This window comes from Lissotriton helveticus, chromosome 3_1 (assembly GCF_964261635.1).
Source record: "Lissotriton helveticus chromosome 3_1, aLisHel1.1, whole genome shotgun sequence".
In the NCBI taxonomy this organism is placed as follows: Eukaryota; Metazoa; Chordata; class Amphibia; order Caudata; family Salamandridae; genus Lissotriton; species Lissotriton helveticus.
The window spans coordinates 1,779,722,033-1,779,738,265 of NC_136061.1; the positions used below are offsets into that span (position 1 = coordinate 1,779,722,033).

Below are 16,233 nucleotides of genomic sequence, written 5' to 3' on the forward strand. Positions count from 1 at the left end.
CGCCCCTCGCCAGGTTACGAAACCTAAAAAGGGGGTGGAGTTATGAGGAGCTATTCAATGACAGTCACCTGAAGCATTATAGTTGTGCAAACTTTAACCCTCAAAGAAATTGGCTACGTGGAAACAAAGTGATAGTTTATGCATTGCTGTCTTACTTAATAGGCCACATTATATAAGAGCTGTACATTGATTAATAAATGCTAAGAGGGTTTTGAAGTCCCTCCTCCATAGGGGAAAGATTTAAATTAAACCTTTATTCATCCTTCGATCTATTTGTGGTGGATATCCTGTGGTCTGCGTCTGCCCTGTGTTAGCATGTTGCATCCAAAACCTATAAGACTGGGAGACCAAATATTGGTTAATTTAAACCCACCCTGTGTAGCCGCACTTAAAGTCTAAGAGACTGATGTACAAACCTTTTTTTGTTCACAAATGGCCTGATTCAAATAAATAAGCCATTTGCGAACGAAAAAGGCATTTTTTTTTATGTATAAAGGCCCAATTTGTGATTCAGTAACCTATTACCAAATCACAAATTGGGTTTGTGATTCAGTATTAGGAAGGAGCGTGTTTAGGGCGTCCCTTCCTAATACCCAACCGCAGTGGTGTATGTGAATGTTTAGTGACAAAAATGCAGTCACAAAACATTTGTATTTATTTTTGCCACCTATTTCAAGTAGGTGGCAAACCATTCGCAAATGGAAAGGAGTCCCTGGGGGGCCCCTACCCTTGGTGAAAGATTGTAAAATCATTTTTTTAGGAGCAGACAGTAGACCCACTGCCTGCTCTTAAAAAATGAAAAGAAAACTTTTCATTTTTCTTTTTGAAACGCATCTTGTTTTCCTTTAAGGAAAAATGGTTGCATTAAAAAAGCAATCACAGACATTGTGGTCTGCTAACCTCAGCAGGCCACCTTCTCTATGATTTTTGCGATCCCCAATGGGTCGCAAATCAAGACCTACCTCACGAACTTTAGTGAGGTAAGTCTATTTACAACCCATTGGAAATTCCAGAAAGTGTAAAGCACACTTTCGTACATAGGTGTTTGCGATTACCAAATAATAAATCGCAAAAATTTGCTATTTGGTAATCACAAACCCTCACTTATGTACATCTGATCCAAAAAGTATAAGACATATTATTTGAATTTGAAAACATTTACGGCCCTGAGAAAGCACCAGAGCATTGCATAAGCTCATCTGAAACAAATGTTGACAAATTTTTGTTATGGTGGAAATGGATTCTTCAAATAATGTCTAGTCAAAGAATTCTTTTATCTATGATAGTTACTTAAATAACATCCCAGTGGGAGAGTGCTTAATCTGGCAACATAAAAGATCTATTTATTTTATAATTTTTTCATAATTTTCAATTTCTTTTAAACAAGTCTTCCAATGCCCTATTTTTAGGCCTCCCCTTCACCTGTCTGGTGTCGAAGACCTATTTTGTGCAGTATCATACTTGGAATGGCCTTTGGGTCAGCCCATGGCTTACTATTGTTCGGCTTTCTTGTCAATCTCATTAGCTTGCTTCTAATTTCGTGGCTTTCCTTCTTTTCTTGCGTTTGTCACTCCCCTGGTACAAAGCTTCTTTACCATCCTTTTGATTGGATGACATATATCCTTCCATGACTCACACCAGAGAACTACTTTTTTCTTTTTCTTTGATCACTCTGTGGAAGTAGGTGAGTGTTTGTGTTACTTCACCTCACATCACGCCTTCACGCTGTCAGTGGTGTGCTTCACACAATCCACCTCAACCTTAAAAGTACAGCAACAGGTATACTTTTTCCAAGTTTGACTACAGATGATACTTTACTGGGTGGTTTTATTTTATTTCCTGTATTCCACATTCTTCATAGAATGCCCAGCCGCAGCACACAAAGACAGCATTTATGGTGCTGGGAGGGGGAATGCTGCAAATCTGCTCCCTAGGCGGCTGCAGAGCACTAAAGGACAAAAGCCTTTGTTTCAGGCCTGAGTCCTGTGGAAAGTATATTAGACTGGCAATTGCATTACTTTAAGTTCTGGCATTTTCCTTATTCTTTGTAAATTCTGTTCTGAGTTCCATGTATTACATTTGAAAAATACACCACGCTGGTTTTAAAGATTCAATGTATTGAATTCGATGGACAGTTTAGAGATACCTTAAGATTTGCATTTGCTTTTCCACCAGTATTTTGAATTTTTTTTACATTAGCCTTTTTTAACAATGCTTAACAAACAAGCAATGGCAAAGCCAATAATAGCTGGGCATGTGTATTAAGAAGACAAGACTTGATGGCTTCGCCAATATTTGTTTAGTAACAGTTAGAGTTTTTTGTGTGTATTTAAAACATTTTTTTAGCATCTTATGATCAAATGATTTTACGCTGGCTCCTGTGGTGTTTTTATCATTTTTGGGCATTCTCATAAAAAGAAATTGCTCACAAAATATTTTTCGACCTGTCGGATTTTCAAATGTATTTTGATGATTGTGTATCAAACAGGCATACTGCAGTTTCTGCATGTGCTTCTTCTGCATAGTGACCTGTGCCTGCCTGTTTCTCCACAGCTGGGTTGGATACGAGAAGGAGGGGTTCCGAGGGCAGCAGTACCTTTTAGAGGAAGGAGAGTACATGGACTGGAAGGACTGGGGTGGAATCAGTGCAGAGCTTACGTCCATCCGCCTAATTCGCACAGTGAGTACAGGGCAAAGCATGGGGGGGGGGGGAGTTCGTGGTGATCAGAAACCAATTATGGTGGAACTAAAAATGGTGGAACGATCTTCCCCTGGATCTAAGGTCCCTACCCTCCCTGCAGACTTTCCGCGGTGCCTTAAAAACTCGCCTTTTTCTGAAAGCCTATGTGTAATGATGATTGATTCAGACTTTCGATATTATTGTTAGGCGCCTTGATACCTGCGGGTTATTGTTTTTTGCGCAATATAAATTTTTATCAATCAATCAATTACTGGCGCTGAAACTTTTCCACCTGTCCCAGATCCATTCCAGGTCCTTGCTAATCCATGGGACCCCTCATGTGTCTCGGTTTTCTTGTCTGGTAATATCTGCAAACAGTTTAAGTGTGACTGCCTGTGATGCCCTACACTGCTACCCCACTGTTTTAGTGTAGAACACACTTTACAACCGGAGTATTACTCTCCTAAGCTGTTAAAGTGGTACCAGGGCTTGAAGTGGTAATGCAAAAGTGCAGACTTCTTGCTCCTCATAGGGAGAGGTGCCTGCTCAGAGTATGTGAGTTCCTGCTACTGTGAGGTTTGCAGGTATGGGTAGCCTGATGGAACTGCTCTGTATGAGAAGTGCAGGTGTTCATAGTTTGAGAAAAGTGAGTATAGTCAGGAGCGGCTCTAGGCTCATGGCGGCCCTGGGCAGGGAGCGTAGGTAGGGGGCCCCCGGAAGAGGGGGTCCGGGCGGGACAGAGCACAGAGGCCTGTGAAGAGGGGGGGTCAGGGTGTTTGGAAGTGGAACAGAGCCGGAGGCCGCCAAATCCCTGCCAAGGTCCGCCACACAAATATGTATCCATCCTCAGAGGATTATTATATTAAGGATATATATTGGTGTGGTGGCCCCTGGGGTTTAGTGGCCCTGTGCAGCTGCACAACTTGCACATACCTAAGGCCGCCCCTGGTATAGTCACAGCCTGACATTTACTGCTCTCTGTGAGAAGTGCAGTAATTGGCAGACACAGCTTGAAGGTGTCTACTCCTTTTGTTCAGGTCACCCACAGTCTGACATTACGTGCTCCCTGTGTGAAGTGCATGTATTGTTACTGGTAGTCTGACACTGCCTACTCACAGAGCGTGAGATGACCCCATCGCTGTGAGCACTGTTATACGGCAGAGTGATTCCAGGTCCCCGTGTGCTGTGCCATTGCTGGTAGTTTCAAGATGCCCTGCCTTAGGCAGTCTGGGGCATATTTATGAGCCCCTTTGCGTCGCATTATGCTGCATAATTTGCCTTTTTTGGTGCATAATTTACTCAACTCTGCCGCCTAATTTGGTCCTCTCTTGCTGCATTTTTCCAGTAGCCCTGCTTATAGGGGCTTTAAGCCATCCCTTTTCTTCCAATGGTCTTTTGTTCTGTCATTCACATTTTTCTTACCCTCGCTACTGCATACAGCATGTGGCAATGGATCACCCCACTTCAGCCATTGGCTAACTTCCATGTCAGTGAAGAGGGCTTCTGCTTTTGCACGAGAGCGCATCCATACACAAAGCAGTTCACTTCAGTGCCAAGGAATATTGATGAAGACCCAGAAGCATGCTCAACAATTCCCATTTACAAAAACCATGACAAAACAAGCACTGACAAAGCCAAAAGGCTTGCACCCAACGCCAGAATGATTGACTTGGCCAATGCTTGTTAGGTGTATTTAGGAACAACTTCAACTGTCTTGCCAGCCACATCCCATAAAAAAACAATCTGTGCATATTCACACGCATTGATGAGCTTTAGTCAGCCCTGTTCATCCATTTTTCTGTTTAACTGTCATTCACATTTTGCTCCCACCCACAACAGCTTATAGGCTGGGGCTTTGGGTCAAATCACACCAGCCAGGGCTCTCTTGTACTGTGAGCGCTGGCATTTTGATTTATCATATGTGCACAGCTAACTAAGGAGAAGAGCACCTCTGTGCCAGGGTCAGAACTTTACTTTACAATTTTTTCTTTCTATTCTTTATGCTTTACCGTAATTTTTCTATGTTTAAGCTATGTATTCAATTTCTGAATTCCAGAATCAATAGTGTAATTTCTTTGAATCAATTAGAATAATATTTTCCTTTGATGTGCATTAAAACTATTAAGGAATTATGTATTTGTTCTAATAGACATACCTGCAAGAAAGCCGCCATACTGTTCCATTAAAATTATGTACAATGGTTATTTTTTTTCATTAAGGGCCAGATGTACGACCCGTTTTTGCATGTGCAAACAGGCTTGCGAACCCGTTTGCGCATGCAAAAACCTATTGGGCTATGTACATAGCCTATTTAGAGAGTCAACATTTTTTTGCGACTCACTCTTTGGAAGGGACGTTCCCTTCCCAATAGCGAGTCTCAAAACCACGTACAAATGTTTTGCGACCGCAATTGTGATCGCAAAACACTCGCAATTACCACCTACTTCAAGTAGGTGGAAATGCATTTGCAAATGGGAAGGGGTCCCTAGGGACCACTGCCTTTCCTTAAAAAATTAAATAAAAATGTTTCTTTTCTTTTTTTTTTAATGCATCCTATTTTCTTTAAGGAAAACGGACTGCATTAAAAGAAAGTGCTTTATTTAAAAGCAGTCCCAGACATGGTGGTCTGCTGAGCCCAGCAGGCCACCATCCCTGGGAGAGCTGGCCTTCCCAATAAGCTCACAAATTGCGAGAGGCTCATTAATATTAGTGGGCCTCGCAATTTGCAACCGCATTGAGAATCGCAAACAGTGTTAAACACTGTGTTGTACATTTCATTTAGCGCCTCGCAATTTGAAACTCGCAATGTGTCGCAAATTGCGAGGCACTAAATGAAATGGTCGTACATCTGGCCCTAAGTGTTTTATTACTGGCACAAGTCCACCAAGTTTAGGCTGCAGTTTTTTTTTCTTATTTTATTTTTGTGGCATAAGCTTGCAATGAAAAATTAAAAAGATGCACCCATTGCACCAGCTTGCTAGGGCCTGGTTTACCGGCTTTCCCAGTGCTTGTTTCTCCATGTGGTCGTTAGACTCGCTCATGCCCTCTCATTTCCCGTGGCTTCACCCATCCTTTTCCACTTCCCTCGTAGGACTTCTCGGAGCCGGCCTTGGTCCTGTACGCAGAACCAGACTTCGAGGACGGCCCGAGTCTGGAGATCTGCGTAGCGCTGCCTGACGTGGAACTGGAGGGCTATGGGCCGAGCACGCAGTCCATCCTCGTGCACAGCGGCGTGTGAGTTCTCGCGTGTGCAGGGAGGGCTGTGGGAGTTTGAAGAGAGGGTGTGAACTCTTTCTTCTTCAGAGATGAGAGTTCACGAGCGAGCATTGAATGTGTGTCCATGTCCTAGTTGTATGAGTGTTAGAAGTTGTGAGTTCACAAGTGTGCAGGGAATGTTGTGTGCGTGTTTGTGAGTGTGAACAGGTGGTCTAAACGTCATAGGTGTGCGGAGGTACGAGCTCGTGACTGTCGAGAAGACAAAAACTGGTTTGAGCATGGACGGAGACTTTGTCAGTGTAGTCGTGTGTAAAAGTGTGAGTTTCACAAACATGCAGAGATGATTGTGAAGTTTAGAAGTGTGCAGAGAAGGTTGAATCAGCCTGAACGAAGGCTCTGAGTTTCAAGACTGTGCACTGCTGAGTGGGTCTGAGCAGAGCAAACACTAACAGGAAAGAGTTGGTTTCATGAGAGTGAATGAGTGCTTTTTTACAACATTGCAAAAAACATTTAGGTCAAACCGCACAGCTTGTCCAGGTCCCAATTTTTAAGCTTAGTTTTGACTTGTCTTTTTGTTGTGTCACTGGTCTCTGCCTTGTGTGTTGTTTTATAATGACATGGAAGGGACCCACACGTAGAAGAGAACCATAGATGGACAACTGCCAGGCAAGGAATATTCTTGATTTCAAGTCTGACATTATAACTCACGATTGCTTTGTATTCGTGTTTATATAGCGCTTATTAACTATGACAAGTTGCTGTGGCACTATGCAAATGAGTAGCATCCTTCTCCGTGTGATCCCAGTGTTCGGGATTTACTTAGGCACTAGAGCATAGATGCATCAAGATAAAATCCGCTCGCAAAGGGGCAGATTCTCAGAATCTGCCCCTTTGCGACCGATATTTTTGCATTTGGGATGCATCATCCCAAATGCAAAAATCGCAATTTAAGAAATCGCAAAATTGGGATTACTTGCATTTAAGGAATTTAAAATTAAGATTTCTTAAATGCAATGCATTAAAGTAAAAAAAAAATAGCGATTTCGCTAATAGGGGTCGCAAATTACCATGAAGTTGAACTTAATGGTAATGCTCTTAGCCATGTTATCCACCTCCCATTGGATAACATGGCTAAGAACTGGTCTGCGCAGGCGTGAGTTTTTGGCGATAGCGGGAATATTTCCATCGCTACGTCTGCCTTGCTAATAGGCGATAGAGACGTTAGCGATTGCTTTCAGTCGCTAACAGGTTGGGTACGCCCACTTTGCATGTCATTAGCGATAAATATCGCTGACATGCAAAGCGGGCCCCAAACCGCTCGCTATCGCCTAAAAGCTGTTGCTAACATCAGTTAGCGACAGCTCTAAATAGAGCGATAGAATTATCGCCGCGGCCGAAAACGGCCGCTAAACCGGCGATAATTGCCTATCGCCACCCTTGGTAATATGCCTTATATCCCTAGCCATGTCTCTGGTTAGACCAGGTGATCCACAGTATATAGGGCCATGTGAACCAAAATACGTCCGAAGACAAGACACTGTAATATGAAGAGGAAGGAGACATTTGTGCGAATAACTCCAGCTCTGCGGCGGGTGTCATGAAGTTGCAGTTAGAGGCTGCTGTTGGAGGACGTGGTTTGAGGTTCAGAATGGAAAGTACAGTTCGCAGTCGTGGATGGAGGCAATAGGTAAAGGTAGAAGTCTGCAAATGGAGGATGTGGGTTGGGGCTATGGATGGAGGCCTGAGTGTACAACCTTGAGTGCATTCTTCCAGTAATAGCTGAAAATAAAATGTGTGAATGGCATCTCCATGTGGAGGTTGTGGGTGAGAGATGTGAGTGAAGGCCATAGGAAGAGGCCCATGAATAGATGCTGCAAGCGTCTACTAAGGACCGTAAGAGTAAGAGCGAATTGTGAGTCGAATCTGTGAGTGAAGTCTGTGAGTGGAAGCTGCCAATGAAGCATGCGCTTAAACACTTCAGATGAAGACTGCAGGCAAAGGCTGAAAGGGGAAGCTTTTATAAGAGATTCTAAGTGAAGGCTGCAAGTGGAATTTGTGAATTATATATTTGGGTGGAGGTTTCAAATGGAGGATGTAAGTTGAGACTGCGAGTGAAGCCTTCCAGTCACAATTTGTAGGATGCACAGAGTGGTAAATGAGTCTCCCTTTTCTCTGACAGGTGGGTGGCCTATGAGAACGTGGACTACTCCGGTGCGCAGTATATCCTGGAGAAAGGGACGTATCACTGCTTTCAGGACTGGGGTGCAAGCAACAGCCGGATCTGCTCACTCTTACCTGTCCGACAGGTGAGAGCATTCTCCAATCTCTGGATATAACCACTCTATGGTCTATGGTCTAAACTGCTCCAGGAGGTCTTCGTATATAGCCTCCATTGCGAGAGAGCACTATTCTCACATTCTCTAGGGAATAACTGTGTGCAACCCCCTAAGGAAGCGGTTGGTGCATGTAGCCCCTTAAGAGAGACCCCCCCCCTACATTAGAGGTCTTTCGATATCTAGTTCTTCCAGAGGAGATCTCTGTGTATTTACTTCTTTACCAAGGTTCTTCATGTGTTTCTATTCTCTAACAGAGTTATTTGGCTGATCATCCTTCAGTAGAGAGCTCTAGATATCTTGCACCATACAAGTTCATCCACCATAGCCGAATTATTTGTATGTTCTGCTTCATGAGGAGGGGTCTGCATCTGTTTGCCTCCAAAGCAGAGTTCTGTTTATGTTCCTCCCAAAATGAAGAGTTATGCATAAATTTCTCCTCCGGATGAGAGCTGAATGAATGTTCCTGTTCAAAATTGGACGCTTTCCATTTATTGCCTTGTGCAATGAAGATTTTAATTAGATTTGTAAAGTGGATGCCTTGGCAACAGGGAGCCAATTAAGCACTTTCAAAACAACAGGAAACTGTGAGTTTACATTCTCTAGAAGAGAGAGTGCCTTAAATGTTCCTCTTTCAGAGGAAAGTTATGTGCCTGTTCATCCTCCATGTTCTGCCTATGCTGCTGCTCCAGAGAAGAGTTTGTGTGCACCTGTCACAGAGCATGACCCTGCATATGTCCATACTCCATGAGTGAGCTATGGGAACTACCTTCCTCCAAGAGTAAGCACTTGATATTTGCACCATGCGGTGAAAATATGAATATTTTTTCTTCTTCCTTCCTTCAGTGGAGAGAGTTGTATAATTTTACTTTCCAGAGACCAGAGTTCTCCTTAATTTCTTCATCAAAAGGAGGATTCTGTATATTTTCCTAACACATAGCTAATTTCTGTACATTTACATAATCTAGTGGAGAGTCATATATGTTTTTTCATCACCTGAAATTAAACTCTGTGGGAACTGTTTTATGGATACCTTACTTATTGAATCGTATTTCATATTTATCTCTTCCGGGTAAGGTTTCTGTATACTGATCTCATCTACTTCTTCTTACCTCTTCCTGGGCAGTGTTCTAGGTTTTAGGACTGAGTTCTGTGCATTGCTGTCCTTAAAGGAAGTTGCAACATTCAGGGAACAATCGTTTGCAATGCAATAGGTCTTGCATTTACGAGAGTTTGATCTATTGGTATTGTAAATGACAATGCCTTTTATTTATGTGTTGTTTTAAAAAAAGATAAATAAAAGACATTGCCATTTACAATGCCAATAGCTTAAACTATTGCAAATGCAAGACCTATTGCATTGCAAATACGTTCATGCTATAAATTGTTTTTAAAAAGCATTAGGAGAGAGCGTGTCCTGCCTGCAACAGCAGACAGGACAAAGCTATTTAAGAAAACAGTGTTCAGAGGCTGTAATTTAAGTCTACTGAGTAACAACTCACGTAACGGGGTGTTGTCATGGGATGTTACAAAACGAGACAAGGCGGTAATAAGGAGGGACTACTAAGCCCATTGACCAATGCACAGGCACAGTTTACAGTGGACAATGACACAAGCCAGTGAAAAGTATGGTCGGAGAGTGAGGGAGCTTCAAGTCCCTACCTGAATACAGCATGCCTCGCAGAGCAGCGCATGTGGTGCCCAGGCCCGACCTAAAAATACTGATTTAGGGCTGGCATCTGTGTATTTATTTATTTATTTAGGAAGTTTTCTATAGCGCTGTCAAGACCCGGAGGTAGCAGAGCGCTTTACAGTAATAGGATGACAAAAATCTGTATAAACATATACATAACATAAACATAAACATGAACATAACATATGTAAGTATTCAATGAGTGACATTGTAAGCGGAACATGGGTGAGTTGCCGAGCTTCTTTGGTTATGGGATTCACTGTAGTCACATAGTTCAGGGGTTGCTTGCTGACCCCGGTTATCCACAGCCAAGGGAGCGGATCAGGAACAAGGATTTGAGTTGCCTTTTGAATTCCACAAAAGAAGGAATAGTTCTGAGAGTTCTGTATTGTCATCCATTCGAGCGGTGTGTTGTGTATATGTACCTCTCAGGTGAGAGTTCTGTGAGTCTACTCCTTCCAAGAGGATAACCTTGTATACTTACATCACAGAGAACATTTTTTTTATATTTACCTCTTATAGAAGAGTGTTCTGGATTCGGATATCTGACAGGACAGAGTTCTGCATATCTTTCTGTTCATTTGAAAGCATTGTATATCTATGTAATTCAATTAATGGTTGTGGTACAAGAATACCGTAGCCAAAACATTGACAACCAGAATGTTGTGGTGGTAAGTATATATAGGTATATACAAATTATTCTATCTCAAATCTACATTCCTTAAAGATAAGTATATATTGGCATGGTTCATATATGTAGATTTACATGTATGAAACCTACACTTGTATATGTGTGTGTGTTTGCGCATGTGCTTGAGAGTGTTATTTTATTTAGGAGTCAGTATGCCTGTACCATTCCATTAGAAGATAGTAAGTGGGCACATGTCGGGTGCTGCTGCGCAGATGTTGGTTGTAGGTTCTTGCCAAATGCCTGTTGGGTACTTGTAGGTGCTAGCAGACAGTTGCATTGTGCTGGTGGGTGCTTGTTGTATATTAGCAGTGAGCTGTTGATTGCTTGTTGCTGAGCATATGATCACAAGCAGCTTTGTTTTTTAGGTTGGTGACCCCAGTCTGCACTACGAGTCAAAGGTACAGTAAAGTAAATTTCATTGGGCCTCCACAAGCCTTGGGCTCACCTCTCTTGTTTCTTCCCCATTCTCTCAAGTGGTTCATCCTATCTCCCATCCTTTCCCCATGTGGACATCTCTGTTTTTCCTCACTCTGCTTTCAGCCCATCCAGTGCTTCAGCTATGAGGACACTTCTCCAGAAAACAACCACATAGGAAACTAAAATGACAAACATGTAATGAGAAAGTGATTATGCCACTTTTGAGTAATAACGATGGAAATAGGTTTTCCGTTGTAAGCCTGAATTGTATTGTTATTTTTGAGTTAAACATTATAGGGTTAGAGTTGTTAAGCAATAGGTTTAGTCTAAAGGTAGTTGTTTTCGTTTAGGTTCGGCAGGTAGCTATATTTATATTTAGGTTCATGTATAGCCTTATGGTTAGAATAGTGGGTTGTGGTTTGGGTTAGCCTTATAGTTAGGGTGAGGGATACTTTTAGTTAGGGAATGATTGTAGCTTGGATTAGGTTTGTGGTTGTATTTAGAATTGTCTTCATTCTACTTTCCTGATAATGTTTTTTCCATAATTGTTAATGCAATTCAAAATGTATTCCTGCTCATTATGGGTTTCTCATACTGGCTTCTTCATAAATGCATTGCTTCATTTGTGCTTTCTTCATAATCATATAGATGGCTTTCCGCCTGCACCCAAACTAGTATTTCCACTCTAGAATGTGCCTCCTGCTTGACCCCTACAGGCCTACCTCTCATGTCTCTCCCTTTGCCCCTTCTTCAGATCCAGCTGTTTACTGAGGCCGGTTTCCATGGCGATGACTTGATCTATGAGGAGGAGTCTTTTACCCTTCCAGAGGGGTTCAATCCCCAGTCCTGTCGAGTGCATGGTGGCAGGTGAGTGGCCTGTATTTGCTGTAAGACTAGTATGATGTTGCGATAACTTGATCCTAACGGGCTGATAGAAGGTCTCTATGGGGCTTATTTACAAGCCTGTTGCGCCACCGTAAGTCACTTTTTCCCATATTAAAAGTGATGCAGCGCAAGAGGCTTGTAAGTAAGCTGGGGCAGCTCCTCCATTAAGGTGGAGGAGCGTCGCCCCACTGCCTTTTTTCAGCACAGCAAAAAACGGAAAAATAAAATGATAATAACAAGATGTTATTATAATTTTTATTTCTGGGCTTGGTCAGTTTTGTGGGGTGTGGCTAGGCTGTGCAGGGGGGAGGAGTGGTGGCACCCTCCTAAGTGCACCTGAATGTTTGGCCAGCCCTCTGGGGCCAACCAAACATTCATGCGCACTTTGTATGTTCTCCATCCAGGCTGCTTCACAGCCTGGATGAAGAACATGCCCAGGCTTCCATTCCCCATCTGAGGGCCGAAGCACGGCGCTCAGATCAATTACAATGCTGCAGTGATTGGGTCAGGAGAGCCTGGGTGCTTACCAATCACAACGCTTCATTGCAGCTTAGTGATTGACTTAGGGGAGCCTATCCTGCTCCCTGCTCCAGCAGAAGCCAGGAAGAGGGCAGAAGAGAGGCAGGGTCCAGCCAGCCGTCTGGCCAACATGTAAGTGAATTGTTTTATCTTAATTTTTTCACCTCCTCCCCTCTCCGCCCCACTGCTGATTCGTGGGCGCAGTCGCGACTGTAAATAAGCCACCATTTCTCTTAGCACTTGGATTATCCAAGTTAGATAGCTAAACTTTCGAAATGGAGGTTTATGATGAGTAGCCCACAAAGATCTGGGGAACTTAGTGTGGCAAGCAAAGGTTATAACTACACCCAGAAAGGGTATTTAAATAATGAGCAAGCACCAACTAAGCCCACAGGGGAAATTTAGTTATAAATATTAAGGCAAAATGTATTTCTTATTTTGTGCTTTTACTGACCGCAATCTCCGATATATGAAGATGTGTTTTAAGAAAGAAAAGGCAGCTGACAGATATAAAACCTCAGAATGTATTGGGACTGATGTAACTGTCACTCCTCCACCCCTTTTCCTTTCCTCCCTCCCGCCCTCCCTGTTTCCTGTTCCACTCTTCCTCTCCTTCCCACCTCACTTCCTTTAAATCTGCATTCCTCAATCCACCAATCCAACTTTTCTGCCTTTTTTCCTATGTTTCTTTCCTGCCCTGCAGCTGGATACTCTATGAAAATGTGGACTTTTCGGGGGAACAGTATGTCTTGTCTGAGGGGGAGTACCCCAGCCCTACTGCCATGGGCTGCATGTCGCAGACTGTCCTCAGGTCTCTGATGCAGGTCCCGATTGTAAGTAGCTCTCCTAACATGTCCTGTTAAGACGGCCCACATTGGAGGGTGGGAGGAAGGGGTGGGGGGCACAGAGCTCAGCCAGGGGCTGGAGGGGTGGGCATATTCTCCATGCAGGGGCTGGAGGGGTGGGTATGTTCTCCATGCAGGGGCTGGAGGGGTGGGTATGTTCTCCACGCAGGGGCAGGGGCTGGAGGGATGGGCATGTTCTCCATGCAGGATGTAATGCAGCTTGCATGGACAACACGGTATGTGTGCATGACTATTTTTGCCTTTTTTACACTGCAAAAAGCCATGGGGTGATGCTCCTTAGCAGAGGAGCCGCCACTGGTAGCTAGAGTATGAGAATCATATTCAGTGCTCTGGTGCGGTGTTTTGACACACTGCAGTGCACTTTGAACAGTGTCTAGATGCTGCTGATCACTCACCCAGGCTATCTGGCTTCAGCTATTACACCCAACATGAAAAATTCAATTCACACGTACATTATAACATTTTTTTTTTAAGTATTGCATTTTCTCTTCATTTAACTATTCAGTAATACATTTTCTGTTGATTTAGAAATGAATGCCCTAGTCTAAGCGCTTCTTCAGGCACACATTTATTATCAACTTTGGAAGCCATAAATAAAAACAACAAATTCAGAAAATTTACCATTTCCTATGTAACCAACTCATGCATTAATAGTACGGAACACTATTGTCAGGACTAGTGAGTGAGCATTGGTATTGGATTTCACCGTGTCACGCTTTTAGATGTCTTTCTCGGGTATTTCTAAGTTTGAAGTATTTTGCTCATTGCTTCGCTCCTGATCTGGTCCTCCTCCCCACCCTCCTCTTTTTTGCAGCATTTCTCTGAGCCCTCCATCTCGCTGCATGGCCTGGAATCCTTCGAAGGAAAAGAAATTGAGCTAACGGGTGAAGTGCGGAGTCTCCAAGCTGAAGGATTCAATAACCACGTACTGTCGGTGCGCGTGAGGGGGGGCATGTGAGTATAGAGACTAGGCCATGTGGGCTCTTCGCCTTCTGCACATGGGTTCTGCATGCTTGGCATATGCTGCATTACAGCACATGCAGGTTATCGATAACCGGTAGGGATGGCATATAAGGTACAGGGGCTTCGGGCAAGGAGGATGGACAGCAGCACAAAACAATTGATGTGAATGAGGGATTCCCAATAACGCGAAATTGACAAAGAAAATAATTTCTCATGATGAGGCAGTATTCCCGATAAACAGTGGCAGCGCCACAAACAAAAGGCGGTGAGGCGGATAGGGGGAACGTGGGAGGGGGAGCTTGGGGGGGAGCACCCAGTGGGATGTTAGAATATATTACATTAAAAGAACTTATCTGAAGCCTCTGGCCACCTTCCACATCATATTGTGCTTCCTCTTCTCTTCCTGGCCTCGGAAGCCCCTTCGACCGACTCTCATCCAACCCCAGCACTGATCTCCTGCTTGGAGAGCAGCGCTGGGATTGGCCTGAGCAGGCTGAAAATGCACTCCGCTCAGGCCACGGAGTCTTTGGGGGTTTCTCCAGCTCAGCTGGTCAATGCAGCCGAGCTGGTGAAACCCAAGTGCACATGTGTGTTTTGGTCGGCCTGAGACATCCGTCCAAACACTTATGCGCACTTAAGGAGTAAACCTAGCACTCCTCCTCCCGAGCCCCATCCCGTCCCTCCCTGCACAGCTGGCTCAAAGCTGGTAAATGAAAAATAAAACGATGCTAGAACATTGTTTTACTTTCCATTTGCTGGCTCTGAGCCAGGCAGTGGAGCGACGCTCCTCCGTCATTGCGGAGGAGCAGCCACTGCCGATAAACAGGAAGTCTGCGGGCTGGTATTGAATAGGCTACATGACAAGGCTTTCGCAAATCCAGGTTCAGGCCTAGCATTGGGGTTGGCAGAAGGCTACAAGCATATGGTGCTGTTGAGCTAGCGTTACTAAAGGAAAGTGTAGTTTGAGCAACTCGGATCAATGGCGTGCTGGGACAGAAGCTGAAACGTAACTAAAGAGTGATTTTTGCTGGAGCTGTGTAACTACTTGTTTTTCTTGTGTCTATAATGGATAGATGCTTTCCGTACATTGTGGAAATAGTCCTTCATGGCCTTTGAGGACCATTAAGGAGATGAGGAGACTGGTGGCGTTTCGTGATATTGTACATATCCTATAACATTCGGGTGCACCTTTGGTCGGACAGCCGCTTCTGTTCTAGATTTTCAGGCTATCCATATATTCTATATTTTCATACAGTTACACTAGATTTGAATCATTTGCATAGTCACAGAGTGTCTTAAAAACCTAACGTAGAACCCTTCCATACAGACTACCGCTGCTCACCCCTGTCTTAGAGGGACGGCAAAGGCTGAGTGGCGTTTTGATAGTGTCAGGAATTTGCACTCAACTTGGCAAGGTCTTTGGTGACCTATCAGATTGGCAATGAACTAGAAGAACTGTTGATGAGGTAACACAATTGCAGATGGCTTTGAGAGAATCCTCAATGTTTGGAAAAATAACCAATAGCTCGAAATATGTTCAGTAGTAAGCAGGTGAGACCTAGCTAATGTATCTTGTAAGGCATCCACACTACACAAAGAGAGGGAGTGAAATGAATGGTTTCAATGACAAACTATTTCTGAGTTGGAGGGACTGGCTTGCCCTGGAAGGGTTTTTGTGACCTTATTTGTGTCCTGGAGCAATTGTTTGTTACCTGGGGGGTGGGTTGTAACTTTGAACAATTGGTTGTGGCCTTGAGGAATTGTTTTTGTCTTGTGAGGGTTAGTTGAGGCCCAGAGAGCATGACCCTTTGCTGGAAGAAATCTTTGAGGACTGGCGGGGCTGATTGTGTCCTAGTAGTATTTTTTTGTGTTGTGGGGCTGTGATGTGTCTAGGAACGGCTGATGGTGTGGTGGAAAGAATATTTGTAGCCTCAGGTTTTCAATGAGCTCTGTAAAGATTCTCTGATGTC

The 16,233-nt window shown here is 43.7% G+C and overlaps 1 protein-coding gene across 2 annotated transcripts in view; it reads left to right on the forward strand.

Annotated features, from left to right (window-relative positions):
• CRYBG2 (crystallin beta-gamma domain containing 2) overlaps positions 1-16,233 on the forward strand; it is a 403,207-nt gene that overhangs the window by 378,265 nt on the left and 8,709 nt on the right. For both annotated transcript variants that reach the window (XM_078682657.1, XM_078682658.1), the window contains 7 exons: positions 2,554-2,680; positions 5,772-5,914; positions 8,076-8,202; positions 10,979-11,011; positions 11,785-11,897; positions 13,138-13,267; positions 14,115-14,254. In XM_078682657.1, the coding sequence (XP_078538783.1) occupies positions 2,554-2,680; positions 5,772-5,914; positions 8,076-8,202; positions 10,979-11,011; positions 11,785-11,897; positions 13,138-13,267; positions 14,115-14,254 (813 nt within the window). The remainder of the gene's footprint in view (positions 1-2,553; positions 2,681-5,771; positions 5,915-8,075; positions 8,203-10,978; positions 11,012-11,784; positions 11,898-13,137; positions 13,268-14,114; positions 14,255-16,233) is intronic.